Below are 14,727 nucleotides of genomic sequence, written 5' to 3' on the forward strand. Positions count from 1 at the left end.
GAGCTCTCCCCAAAGATTTCTGCACAGATTAATCACAAAAACTGAGCTAAACCTTAACTAGGTAGGAAACACCACCGGGATACACATCTGTATGCCCCATCTCTGATTCTAGCAGCAGAAACAGAAGCTCAGGGCTAGCCTAGCATGGGCACTGCTGCTGCAGTGTGGGAAAATGTTTAAAAATGAATATGGCTTAAAATGTTTACAGTATGTCTGACCAACATTTAGAATGGATTAAGAAGTATTTTAACAATGATTTGGTCCACCCTCTTTGACCAGAAAATGGATTATTGATCATTTTGTGGATACCTGAAATATTATCTAGGATTAAAAAGCTTAAAATGTTATTTCAGCTAAAATAAACTCTTCCCTTATACTGGAGGAAAGGTAGAGGAAAATGGAGTAGGGTACTGTCATGTGTTTGCAAGAATAACTCTAAATTTTTCAATTTTGGAAGAAGGTTTCAAATACAAGCAATTAATTGTAACCTAGAATCTAAAAATGTATATTCTATAAACTGAGGATATCAAACAGAGCCTGCTTTTATGAAGACAATGAATTAGACAAACTGTTTTAAAATGTTTCTTTAAAAGCTGTTCTCTCAAAGCTACATAGCTTGTCTATTATAAAATGACAATTTGCTTTCTTGAAATTAAATTGTTTCCATTGTAATAACTAGAAATCAAATAATTCCAATCAATGGCCCAGGACCAGCACAGGAAAATTTGGTGGACTTTGCAGAGCCCCATTGAGGGCCCTACCCTGCCTGGGGAGTGGTGGGTAGATGGGGTAGGGAGTAGGTTGGGGGTGGGGAAGGAGGGATGAGGGTGAGGGGAGGGAGAGGGAGAAGGGACTCACATGTGAAACAAGCTTGTTCCCTAACTAGAACTAATAAATAAATTTTAAAAAATTCCAATCAAAAACTGATAGCTACCACCCTTTAAAAAAAAATTTCAAATGAGGAGTCCATTCCCAGAGGGAAATGTTCCACATGATCACTGCTGCTTGACCAAGTTCCAGCATTTCGACTTTTCAATCACAGCTCTCCATCGTCTTTCTACTTTCATTTTTAACAATTCTCACTGTGTGTTATGGGAGTTCCCTTATGCCTCTTCCTTTAGGAAATTTTGTGTGGGTTTGATGAAGAATGAAAATATATACAATGGCAGTCTCTCTAACAAAATATGTCTTTGCCATCATGCCTCCCTGATTATACCAAGAACAGAGAAGTTAAAGATGTAATAACTGGGCACACCTGACAGTTGAGAGAAACAATGGACCCAGATCCAAAGCCTAAGGCCATTAAGGGCAAGAGTTCAGTAATAAAGTGTAGAGGAATCAGAATGGTAAGGTATAATGGAAAGAGAGTATGACATTAAGACCTTCTCTTTTGGGAGTGCATGAGGGGAACAGGCCAATATAGTAAGACTAACACACAAAAGAATGCAATTAGTAAATAGCTCAGTTTATTATGTCACATGGTGCAAATGCTGCATCAAGCCTCTTGAGAAAAGAAAATTTCTATTAAATTATAGTGGAGTGTCTGGTCCTTTCCCCCAAAGTCAAGCCCCATCTCCTCAGGGGCTTGAGGAAAGTTCCTGTTTGCTAGAAAAGGCAGCCATTCTCCTTATCTCTGCCCTGAGAACTTCTGGCTCTTCCACTGACTATGACTGTAGTGTCATGGTCAATGTTAGCCTCCAGGCTCCCTCCATCTCTGCTCACAGGTCCCACCAGAGGTCCTCCTAGCTTTCCCCAGAGACAGCCATGGTAGTCTGGAATAAACTTCTCACCCTCTGAACTGCTATTCTGGTTGACACCTCCTGACCACAAAGGCTGAGACTGCTCAGGAGGGAAAGAAAAGGGAATCAGGGGAGTTACTAAACCTTAAAGAACAACAGACATCTAGATAGTTGCCTCAGGAAAAATGTGACAAAGTTGATGGCTGCTTTCCTCCCTGAATTATTGTCTGCTCTCAATCTTGCTTGTGGCTAAACTACTGTGTAATTTCAGAGTATATAATAAAGTGGCAGCCATCCTGATTCACCCTCAGATCCTATCAGTCTCCTCCTTCCCTTCACCAACTCCACACCTCCTCTTTGGGACCTGAACCCCCCTGGAGTTGGACTCCAGGAGAAAATCATTTGCTTTTCCATGGACAAACTATGATGAACAAACAGGACCATACACATAAAGCTAACACACAGGAACTCTGTTTAGAAAGGCAATACTGTCTCTAAAACTTAATCCTACCTCAGACTCTTCAATTGAAAATAAAAGACAATGGCAGAGACTTACTATGTAGCCCTGGGTAGCCTAGAACTCTCTTATGTATAATCAGGTTAGCCTTTGACCTCACAGAGAGTCCCCTGCCTCTGCCTTCTGCATAGTGAGATCAAAGTCATGTGTCACCATGCCTGGCCCATAACCACTTGAGTCTTAAGTTTTTGTTTTTTAAATCAAGTTCTTTTTTAAGTAAGAAAAATTTTAAGAAAATATCCTGAACTAATAAAGTATACTTACTTACATAGTGGAAATAAACAGATGGATATCAGAGCTACCCATATACAGTAACATGCAAAAAAGCAAATTCTCAAGTGGAACCACACAGTTCACCCAAGAAGACCCTTCCCTGTAGAGTGTGTAACTAAATGAAAGACTTCATGTCTTTCTTTTGTGCCTAAGCAGATTCTAAGACCTACCCAGGTTCACTTTGTGTTCTAACAATGATGAAGCATTCATCATTTTATGGAACCCTAAATGAACTTCCATCTGAAGAAGTCACCAACCCACTTTTCTTGAGCTTTGGGTTTGTAAAGCCCACAATCAAATAAATTTTATTCTCAATTTCTCTTTTTAAAAGAATTTTTCCTTAAGAAGAAAAGTGGCAAACTATAGTTCTAATACAAGTCTAAACATATGACACTGAATTTTAAAATCTAAATTTACATTCATTTGATTTTATTACATCTTCGTAATTTGAGTACAGAAAAATAGAATTTTACATTAGTAGCCTTTCTGATATTAAATTCTATATATATTAAGGTGAAAAGTAAATAAACTTACCTTCAGGGAATCAACTAAATCATCAACTAAGAAGAGGCGTCTGAGTTCTTTTATTGTGCTGTTCACATGGCCAAGAGCAGAATTACTGTATTTCTGAACCAATTCCTCTGATACAGTAACTTCAGATTCCAAATATGCCCTACAAAAGAAAAAAGACGATAACTGCCACCAATCCTCAAATGTCAATCACCAAACACAGATCTCTTAAAAGAGATTAACAGTCTACAACAATCTACTATAAAGGCCTACTGAAGAAAAAAAAAAAAAAAAAAAAAAAAAAAACCCAAGTAAGCTAGCTGTGGGGGCTCATGCTTATAACCCCAGCACTTGAGATGCTAAGAAGACAGGAGGATTACTGCTAGTTCAAGATCAACCAAAGCTACAGAATGAAACCCTATCTCAAACAAAATAAACAAAATTCAAATTCTCAAGTCAGGGGAAGTTTTAATGGTACGCACTATCAACTGAAATAGAAATAGAAGCCTGTTTTAAAGACAGACTGATCTGAGTTTAAATCTTAAAGCTATCACTTTCTTAGTCATCTAACATTGCAAACTTAATCTTCTAAAACCTGCTTCCTCATTTAAAATGGAGGTTATCATGAGGATTTAAAAAGTATTTAACACAGCTGGGCCTCCAAATCATCAGAAAATTACACTATCTCATTAGGTTCTACTATCAAAGATCCTACTCATTTACTGTCAAAAGTGTTAAAATTACTAGACTGTAAAGTAGCTGCTAAAAGTACAGTGGCAACGTCAATAAAACATAATATTTACTCTCTATTTTCATATTCACACGTATGCTATAGCAGGTAGAAGTGTTAAATTTATGAAGATAATAATTTGGGAGTAGTCATTATTTCAAAGATGACATTTTAGCTAAACTATTCTCCTATCTGAAGTACAACACCTAAACTAATCCTATTTCCCTATTTGTGTGTCCTCTGAGACAACCCTGCCTCCTACCTTTACAATATGCCCCAAATATGTCGGCTCTTATTAAGTATCTGTTATTTGCACACTGAAATATTCTATCAGTATGCAGAGCTGTTTCTGATCTTTTTCTAGCTTAGTCTATTCTATTATTCAATGACATATTAGTTAGTCTTTATCTAAGCTCCCTGTATTGAACTCAGGTGGGCATTAGAAGACTGGCTACTTTCTTGCAAGAAAGCATTTAAATTCTCTGGGTCAAGTTTCCAACTCTATATAAATAAAGAGATGTTTTCAAAACACTTCCAATTCAAGCATTATAATACTCTAGAGTTCCTACTTTTCCTCCAGCGAGCCCACCTGATTCTGCTAACCTTCCCACACTGCTCCCCATGTTAAAACCAGAAATGAGTCATTTAAAAACCTTTTTAAAGCCATATGCCTTGGTCAGCATACTATTTTCCTAAAGCAAAGTTCACTTCTTGCCTCTGGTAACAACTTGTACCATGGACTAGCTTCACCTCAGATTCCACTCAGGCAGGAAGCCTTACCAGAAATGAGTCCCTAAGACCCCAATGTAACTTACCACTCTTTTATATCTGAAAACAATGTTTTCTTCTACTATTATCAACTATATCCAGCTCTGAATACAGACATCATATTTTTCCATATTTTTATTTAAACAGAGACTATCTGGAATCAAGAATATTTCTTTACTAGTCCAACAGTATAAGATACTGGTATACCATATAAGTGTGTGCAGTATATGTGCACGTGTTCATGTGGGCACATGTGGCAGTCAGCAGGTATCTGGTGTCTTCATCAAATTTTGAGGCAGAACCTGAAGTTCCGATTTGTCTGAGCTGGTCAGCAAGCTCCCAGGATCCACTTGTTTCTTGTACTTGGCTTATTAGTATCGACAGCAGTGACCAGTTTTTATGTAGGTGCTAGGGATCAGAACTTGGGCCCACCTGTTTTCACAACAAGCAGTCTTATCCACAAATCCATCTCTCAAACTCTGTCTATATAATTCTTAGAAATATAAAGACTGGGCTGAGGAAATGTTCTTTGTCCTGCTGCTGGCTCCACTGCAAAGAGCATTCTGCATCTGTGCCACTGGCAGGCATTTGTATGACAGTAATACACTGCTCACCACTGTCTCCACTTATCATGGGTGAATGAACTGTAAAATTTCACCAGTGCTACTAGGCAATTGGAAAACTGTTCAACAAGCTTAAACTGGCATGTCAGCTGAATTTGTAAAAGACTATAAAATGTGTTTATGCAAAAGATATGTTTAAGAGAAACTTTTTCATAAAAAAGAAAGTGTAGTCCTTAAAAAGAAATCTTTAAACTAAATGATATATAAAACTAATACTGTGGATAATTTAGAAGTTATATCTTTATAACATTTTCACACATTCCATTAAAACTGCTTTAAAAGCATACTTATTAATGGCTTGTGGAATATGACTTTGTCATTTTGAAGCTCCAATTTGAAATTAACTAAAAACCATGTTTCCCCTCTTCGTATAACACCCTGAGAAACTGAGGAAAAGTGCAGGTAAGAACATATACTGTGGAGGGAAATGGTAAAAGTTGTATAGTATCAGATAGTATTTAAGGTATCGGGGGAGCACAAAAAATGTAAATAGTAAAGACAACAGAACTGCACCAGTCCTAAAATCCATTATGAAAACCAGTGTCTACTAATAAATATTAATGAGGACTCCAATCTTTTTTATGATAAGAAATCTCAAAGGCTGATGCTCTTGATAGAGCTATTTATTTAATTATCTCTAAGCAACAGAGAAAGCACATGCCTATAATGCTATAGACAGGAGACTGAAGTCTCTACCAAGCCTATTCACACTATTGTTGTTTTTTTTAGACATCTCACCTGAATGGGTGGCCTTCATCTGATTTCTGGATAGCTTGGATCACACCTTTATATATCCTAAAGCTGATAGTCACAGAGAGCAGGGCCAAGGCAATGTAGGCCGTTACACTCACAATGCTGAACACCGTCAGAGACAGCAGCAGGAATAAGCTGGCACCAAACACCACTCCAGTCTTCTTAATATCTCTCCAGTAGAGAAGGTCAACAACTACAAATTCAAATCAGTCTGAAATTAGAACACTGTTTTAACCATTTGGATCTAGTACATATACATTTGCTCTACAAAGGACACAAGCCTAAATAGTCATTAAACCCCTAAGTTGCCTGTCAGTATAATGCTACATTTGTACTTTTTATCACATACCTTCTTTCGTGCCAACCTCCTACCAACATGACAAAATCATTCTGGCTACATATTACTCTTAAACATCTCAGGCCTGGGAGGTCACTTGACATCTTGAGGCATTTCTTCTTCATACTATTCATATTTAAATTACAAGGAAAATAATACTCACGAAAAGGGCTACTGAAATTAAGCATATATAGTAAAACAAATATGTATATACCTGAGTATATAAAGTATATAGAGGATGTTACATTTTTAAAAGTCACACTTTAAGGGGCTGCTTTGGTTTTGATCCCCAGGACTCCTAAATATGCAAGGCTGCTATTTATCATCAAAGGTACTTCAGAAGGGAAAATATGTATGTGAGCTATAAGACGCTAATTATCATTACAAAGCCCTTAATCCCTTCGTATATATCTTAAGCATTGAGTAAGTGGGGCTTGAAGTGTAGCTTACCAGGAGAGTATGCCTAGCATGTACACAGTCCTGAGCCAGATCTCCATTCCATATATACTCACACCCCTTTTGTTGCTTATTTTCAGACTATGATTTTAAGCCTTCCACATATAATACCTATGTCAGTTCTGACGTATGCAAAGACTGACCAGACCTTGAAACATCCAATCTGTGTGGTCAAAACGACACTATGAATAATGTCACAGTCAATAAAGAGATCACAGCAATGTCAATAGTTTTCTGCCATTGAGCAAACACTGAAATCCAATCTAGGCTTGGTTGATGGTATCCTAGCACCTGGGAGGCAGAGAAACGCTTGTTGCAAGTTTGAAGCTAACCAGACTAAAAACAGCAAGTGCCAGGCAAGCCAGGAATACAAGATCATAACTCAAAACCAGAAAGCTAACCTAGTGCATGAATAGGAAGCTTGAAAATAAGGAATGTATTTTTAAGGCTCTTTTCAGTTCTAAAATGCTAAAGCATATCTTTCCTATGACTACCCTGACTGGAAACAACTCAATAAAGTTTTAAAGTAAATATTACACTGTAATGGAACTCAAAAATGGGACAAAGAAGCTGAAATTTAAAAACACTCTGAAACAGAGGAACCCAGTTGTCATTAAGAAGCCAGGAAACTTAAAGGTGCAGGACTTAACATCTTCCAAAAGCTCTAATAATGTCATTTTCTCCCCATGAGAGTGCAAGGAAGGTAGTGACATTACACAGACAGCAGTGGCAGTACAATTCCTGTGAGGCTCCCCTGTGTCCTATAACAGTGTCTTATGTAAGAACAGACTCAAAGCTCTAGAGCTGGGTGACCTAGACTCCAACAGCAGAACTAAATTACTAGCGATGTTACCTCAGGCAAGTCACTAAACCCTCTACACAAGTTTCACCATTAGACTGTATATAAAAATAGGAATTGTCTCACTGAGATGTGATTCACTGAATGAAGAAAATGAATCAAGATTTTGCACCAATAAGATGATTAATATAAAACACTTTATATAGGGCTAAGCATAATGCTAGCAAACTCAGGATTGTTATTTGTTATGTTACTAATATTACCACAAAATCGTTACCTTCATTATCCAGGTATTTAAATAGTAAAAGACATAAAGAGAAAAAGAAATTTTCAACATTATGATTAAGTTATTAACCTGAACTACAATGCTACACTGTAAACCACACAGGAAAAAAAAGGATAAGGTATTTGCTGATAATTCCCCAGAAACCAAGTAAAAGTAGAGCACACTTCACAAAGTTGACCACTGACCCTCCTCCACATGTCCAAATACATACACACACAAAAAAAGTATTAAGCATAATTCCAACCAATTCTCTGCTCTGAGAACAGAGCAATCAGATTTTTCTTTCATTTGATGTCAAATCATTTTATAGTCATATAAAAACTTTTGTAAAAATGTCTGGTTCTCAAAGCACTCAAAGGCATTTATTTATTAATCTTTGGCAGGTGTACTCACTATGCTTTATTACTAAGAACATCCATCTGACGTGTGTGTGTGTGTGTGTGGTGTGTGTGTGTGTGTGTGTGTGAGAGAGAGAGAGAGAGAGAGACAGAGAGACAGAGAGACAGAGAGACAGAGAAACAAGCAAAGAATACCCAAAGAGTTTTAATGATTAGTTAAGATTTATAATTAATCTGTCTTCTATATTAATGAATATAGTAGAAAGAAAAGGCCAAGGCCAGGGCTCCAGAGACCCACCTCCTAGTACTAGGTTTGCAACTGTATACTTTGGATTAGACTCCAGCCTCTTTTCCCTTCAGAAGCTAACATGACTTACATTTAGCACAAAGTAATACATCAGTCCTACACTCAAATTCCGATTAGTGGACCCTTATCAATTAATTTTTACTATTGGTTCTAGCCTGTGCCTATGCAATTTTAAAATACTCCCTCTTCTGTGGGTAGGAGGCTTAAACATTTTTATTTGAACCTTCCCAGAAACATTTTATTATGTGCCAAACAGCTGTATGGACTATTAAGTACATAATCCTATTACTTTTCAAGCAATTATACACTACACAATTGTAATTATGAGAAAACTAAAAACTTAAAGAGTTTTTAATACTTTAGAAGTGGCTGGTCATGGATATAATGAGACATCCTATTGTTAGAGCACTCTATGCATGGCACCAAACTGAAAGGTCGACATATTCAAGTTTTTCAAAATGTTGCACATCTGCATGCTTGATGAGTGAGCAGGAGAGAGGCAAAGAATTGTTGCATGTAAAATGAATCACAAAGGCCCAAAAGAACACTCACATGAAATTAAAAAGGTAAGGGAGACTGTCCTAGTTAGGGTTTCTATTGCTATGGCAAAACACCATGACCAAAAGCAAATTGGGGAAGAAGGACAGGAACTCAAGTAGGGCAGGAATCTGGAGTTTGAAGCTGATACAGAGGCCATGGAAGTTGCTGTTTACTGTGTTGCTTCTCACAGCTTGCTCAGCCTGCTTTCTTATAGAACCCAGGACCACCAGCCCAGGGATGGCCCACCCACAGTGGGCTCGCTCCCTCATGAATCACTAACAAAATGCCCTACAGATGATCTTATGAGGTTGCTTCCTTTCAAATAACTCTGACTTGTATCAAGCTGTCATAAAAGCAGCCAGCAGACACACCTACTTACTACCAATGGGGCAGCTAAGAATTGACTGAAATACAATTGTCAAGTTCTTCTCAGAGCAGCAAAGTATAATTACATTTTTAAACATTCACTTTCTGTGTGCTTATGAATGAACTAAGCATGCACATACCACAGCATGTGTGGCAATCAGGGGATGGCCTATGGCAGTCAGTTCTTTCATATGGGTTTCATGATGGAATTCAGGAAGCCAAGCACTTTTATCCACTGAGCCATCTCACTGACCTACCAAGTTTTTGAAAATGCCTTTTAAAAGCAGTCTGAATTTGATTAAAACTAGGGAACATCTAAAGAAACACTAGACTGTAAAGAAAGTGAAAAGTCTGTAATGGTACTTGAAAATAGAGTATTAAAAGAAGCATGAGCACAAGGCCAGCCTGGAATTTGAGACCAGTTTGGGTGACATATATAGCAAGACCCTGTCTCAAAACAAACAAACAAACAAACAAACAAACAAACATACTTGTCTAACCATGAAGTCTGAAAAAAATTTAAATAGCATTTTTACTGTTTTATTATTGGGATTATTACAAAAAACAAAACAGTAACATGAATGGTATTTTCCCAGTAGGATTTCCTACTGTAAGGAGAACACTGTGGACTGGGGAAACAACTCAGCTGGTATAGTGATTGCTGGGGATCACATGGACCTGAGTCCAATCGCAAACACACAAGAAGGCCAGGCATGGTGGTATGCACTGGTAATCCTAGTGCGGGGGGGGGGGGGGGGGGGGGGCAGAGACAGGCAGAGCCAAAACAATCTTGGAAAACAATGCAGCTAGAAAGCTCATATTTCTCCACTACAATATTCCCTACAAAGCTTTTAATAAAAGGATAGCAATCTGGAAGTCATAAAACAAAACAGTGCAGGCCCTACAGTCATGTAGATGGCTACACAGGAACATAAGTGAAATAAAACTCAAACACGTATGTATATTTCTGCTCAGGTGTCTTTGACAAGTATTTCCCTACTTTATATACATAAAATATCAATTTATAGGGAAGAAAGATGTCTAAACTATCTTTAGTGAGCATGTGTGCATACACATACCATTAAAAATAATTTAAAAAAATTTTAAAAATTAACTGTAGCCGGGCAGTAGTGGTGCATGCCTTTAATCTCAGTACTCAGGAGGCAGAGGCAGAAGAATCTCTGTAAATTCGGGGCCAGCCTGGTCTACAGAGCGAGTTCCAGGATAGCCAAGGCTATACAGAGAAACCCTGTCTCAAAAAAACCAAAAATTAACTAAAAAAATAAAAATCTGGAGATGGGACTTTAAACCATAAAATTTTTTTAGGTGGCTGGCAAGATGGCTCAGAGGGTAAAGGCACCTGTACCAAGCTTGATGCTTTTTTTTTTAATCTCCTGGACCCACATGGTAAAAGGCAAGAACTAACTTCTACAAGATGTCTTCTGACCTCTACACATGTTCTGTAGCGCACACGCCCACACACACACACCGACACCCATACTTCTACACATGCTTACAAGTATGGAGAGGAAGAAGCTTTAAAATAACAATTCTCAAGCCGGGCGTTGGTGGCGCACGCCTTTAATCCCAGCACTCGGGCGGCAGAGGCAGGCGGATCTCTGTGAGTTCGAGACCAGCATGGTCTACAAGAGCTAGTTCCAGGACAGCCTCCAAAGCCACAGAGAAACCCTGTCTCGAATTACCAAAAACAAACAAAAAACAAAAAACAAACAAACAAAAAACAATTCTCTTAAAAGAATAAAGCAGGTGCAAATCTTCAAGATTTTGTATTAGGCAGTACTTTTTATGGTATGATATTAAAAAGTTTAACACAAAAAAGTAAATAAACATAAAAGCTTTTATGTTTCAAAGGACATAATGAAGAAGACTATACACAAAACAGGAAAAAATACAAACTAAATATCTGACTAAGGGCATGCTGGAGAGCAGAGAACCCAGGTTTGATTCCTGTCACCAACATCAAGATTCACAATTGTTTGTACTAAAGTTCCAGGGAATCCAACCCCTCTCCTGGCCTCTATGGCACCAGGTACATGTGTGATGCACAGACATACATCAGACAATACACTCATGAATAAAATTAGTATAAAAACTAAGTATCAGAAAAAATTAAGTACCAGACAAAGGACTTTAAAATAAACAAGGAAACTTTTAAATTCCTACATGTTCATGGAACTCTTTAACGATCCAAGATGAATTGAACAGCCATTTCACCCTCATAATAGTGAAAAACACATATGCCAATCACTTTAATTAGAAAAAAGGATTTACTTCCTTCAGTCTTATTTTTGTTTTCAAATTTTTAAAAGAAATTAAAAAATAGAAAACTTTATTATTTTGCATTTGTGCACTTCAAATAAAATTTAAATTTAAAGGAACTTAGTCTTACTTTCACTGGCTCAAGGCAAAGTAAGAAGAGCTGCCATACATTTGATAATCACAGGCTGTCATCTGCTATCACTAAAAATAGTGCTAGACCAACTGCCTTACATGCACAAGTCATCCTATTACATTTTGCCTTAAATGAAGTTCACATTGAAGTTAGACTGAAGTCAGGTTTCTATTTTAAAGCCCTGTTTCACTAGACTCACTAATAATTAAATCTATTTATTTATTTACTTATTTATTTACTTTGTATAGCTTTCCATATAAAAAGGACTGGCAAGATGACTTGGTGGGTAAAGGCACCTGCCATGAAGCCAATGAGTCTGACACCTGGGACTCACAGAGGAAGAGAACTAACTCAAGGGAGTTTTGCTGCACAAGGAGTCCATACACTTTTTCTTTTTTCTTTTGAGACAGGGTTTCATTGTGGCTTTGGAGACTGCCCTGGAACTAGCTCTTGTAGACCTATCTGGTCTTGAACTCGGTGAGATCAGAGGCCTGCCTCTGCCTCCCGAGTGCTGGGATTAAAGGCATGCGCCACCACTGTCCAGATGAGCCCACACACTTATACACACAAAATAAGCAATATTTTAAATTAACACCAAAATGGTGGAAAATACATCTAACTTCACATTTCTAGATTTTCCAAACCATGTTATAAAATCCCATCCATATGAAAATCCATAGATTTAATATCATTTTAAGTTAAAGCTAAATATATTCTCTTTAATATGTAGTATCTATTTAATCCTACCCAAATTCTCCTTACTTGCCTAAAACTTGATAATTTTTAGTTATAAAAGATTGCATACATAGAAAAAGAGTATAGGCAATAGCTTTGATTGTTCATTCTTACAAAAAAAAAAATCACAGTTTTGCAAAGTCTGTAGTCAGAAGAAGGGAGACATCCCCAAATTCATTTCAAAGTTCACCTCTCACCTATAGGTATGCAAGGTGTGACTGTTAACACTTTGTGGCTTTTCATCTTTGAGTTGGTTATTAAACAGAGAAACACTATCTTGGGGGGAAAGGGGAGCTTCTTATCCGTGGGTATACTATAAATTTTTATTTCTGTGAACCATATGTGTCCCTGGCACCCTTTGGAGGGCAAAAGAAGATGTCGGGTCCCCTGGAACTGGAGTTACAAATGGTTGTGAGCTGTCGTGTGAATACTGGGAATGGAACCTGGGTCCTCTAGAAGAGAAGCCAGTTCTCGTAACTGCTGGTCCCCTAAAATTCTTAATTTATTAGTTGTTTCATCACTCCTTTAAGAAAAGGGAAAAGGGAAATCCTGAACTCCCAAAGATAATTTAGTATTTTTCTCAAGGCTAGGAGTAAACTGTTAAAGCTCTTGTGAAAGTTGCTCAGTGCCAATAAAGTCTACGGAAGAAACCAATGTTTTTGCTTTTAAGGAATTTATGGAAAAGACCCCATTTATAATAGTAACAGAAGACACAAAATGCAAATCAAAAGATGAGTTTAAAGAAGGCTGAAATCACATCTACCTGGGAAAAATGGATCTTAAATACATGCTCAAAATAAAAATTTGAAGAAAACGCATAATATAATAGCAGGCATGTTGAGGGAACAGTCCTTGGGTGGCCTGCTTTGGTGGTGAGGTTAGGAAGTCTGGGACTAAGCCTAGAGTGCCTCTTATAGTTAATCCAGGATAGTTAGTACTAGTTTAACTTGAAAAGAGGGGGGTGGGAACCTTTAAGTGACATTGTTCTTTAAGAAGATTCATTTTAGCCAGGTGTTGGTGGTGCACGCCTTTAACCCCAGCACTCGGGAGGCAGAGGCAGGTGGATCTCTGTGAGTTCGAGGCCAGCCTGGTTTCCAGAGCAAGTGCCAGGACAGGCTCCAAAGCTACACAGAGAAACCCTGTCTCGAAAAACCAATAAATAAATAAATAAATAAATAAATAAATAAATAAGCAAACAAACAAACAAAAATAAATAAGAAGCTTCATTTTAACTCAGCCACCATATGGAATTTAGTAGATCAGTGAGGAGTCCTGGTTTAAAAAAAAAAATGAGGAACACCTCAAATTTGGGTAAGTAAGGACAGGAAGAGAACACATTTGCACCACTGGTCCCAATACATATACCTTGAAAATTCAAATTCTACTTTTCTATAACCACTGAAAACATGTATCCATTTTCTTTTGAAAAAATGCAAGCATGATTCTGTAATTTACTTAAAACTGACAAAATATATATCTTAAGGTTAAAACCATCAGAAATGTACATACTAATTAATTTTAGCCATGGCTCCAAGATACACACTCATTGCTCAAACCAATAATTCATACAATCTTCCGGAAAAGCAATGCTGCAAACATGCATCTAAAGCACAAATATCAACTTAAGGATAACCATGAATAAGTACTGAATTTATTCACTTATACTCAGTTTAGCATTGACTACTCTTGCAAACATGGCATTTCCATCACTTCAAATTCAAAGTGTCTGGGACTCAATTTGGCTTTTTTTTTTTTTTTTTTTTTTTTTAGTTGTCTCATTCTGATTGCGACTTCATGCAGTCCTACATCTATGACAAATGTCAAGTATTTCTTCACTAAGTTTCCTCAAATCTGTTACTTCCTTTTCATTCCCATTTCAGATGAAGTTGGCCTTTTATACGGACGGAAAACAGGCCTTTAGGTTCTTCTCCAGCCTACACAACACCACAAACCAACCTTCTGAACTTGCTATCACTTATTACTCTCTACTTTAAAACATCAAAAATTTATTTATTTCCTTACAAACCAAATATCTTCTAGGACATCTAGTCATAAAACCAAAGAACTTTGAAACCAGAACCCTATAAATAACACAATATAATAAATTAAAATCTTAGAGGAAGTTTCTCACATGGACAAAATCAAAATGTACTAGAACCAAGGCTTGAAATCCTAGATTGCAGTTTTTCCAAATCTGCCCAATTATAAAATGAATGATACCAGATTTCCAGGCCCTG

General features: G+C 37.3%; 1 protein-coding gene across 6 annotated transcripts in view; it reads right to left on the minus strand.

The window, feature by feature from the left end:
* Positions 1-14,727, minus strand: part of Rtn4 (reticulon 4) — a 52,049-nt gene that overhangs the window by 7,642 nt on the left and 29,680 nt on the right. For all 6 annotated transcript variants that reach the window (XM_027387944.2, XM_027387943.2, XM_027387945.2 and 3 more), the window contains 2 exons: positions 5,899-6,106; positions 3,064-3,202 (listed from right to left, as the gene is read on the minus strand). In XM_027387944.2, coding sequence (XP_027243745.1) covers positions 3,064-3,202; positions 5,899-6,106 — 347 coding nt within the window. The remainder of the gene's footprint in view (positions 1-3,063; positions 3,203-5,898; positions 6,107-14,727) is intronic.

The sequence above is a fragment of the Cricetulus griseus genome (genome assembly GCF_003668045.3).
Source record: "Cricetulus griseus strain 17A/GY chromosome 1 unlocalized genomic scaffold, alternate assembly CriGri-PICRH-1.0 chr1_1, whole genome shotgun sequence".
Taxonomy (NCBI): Eukaryota; Metazoa; Chordata; class Mammalia; order Rodentia; family Cricetidae; genus Cricetulus; species Cricetulus griseus.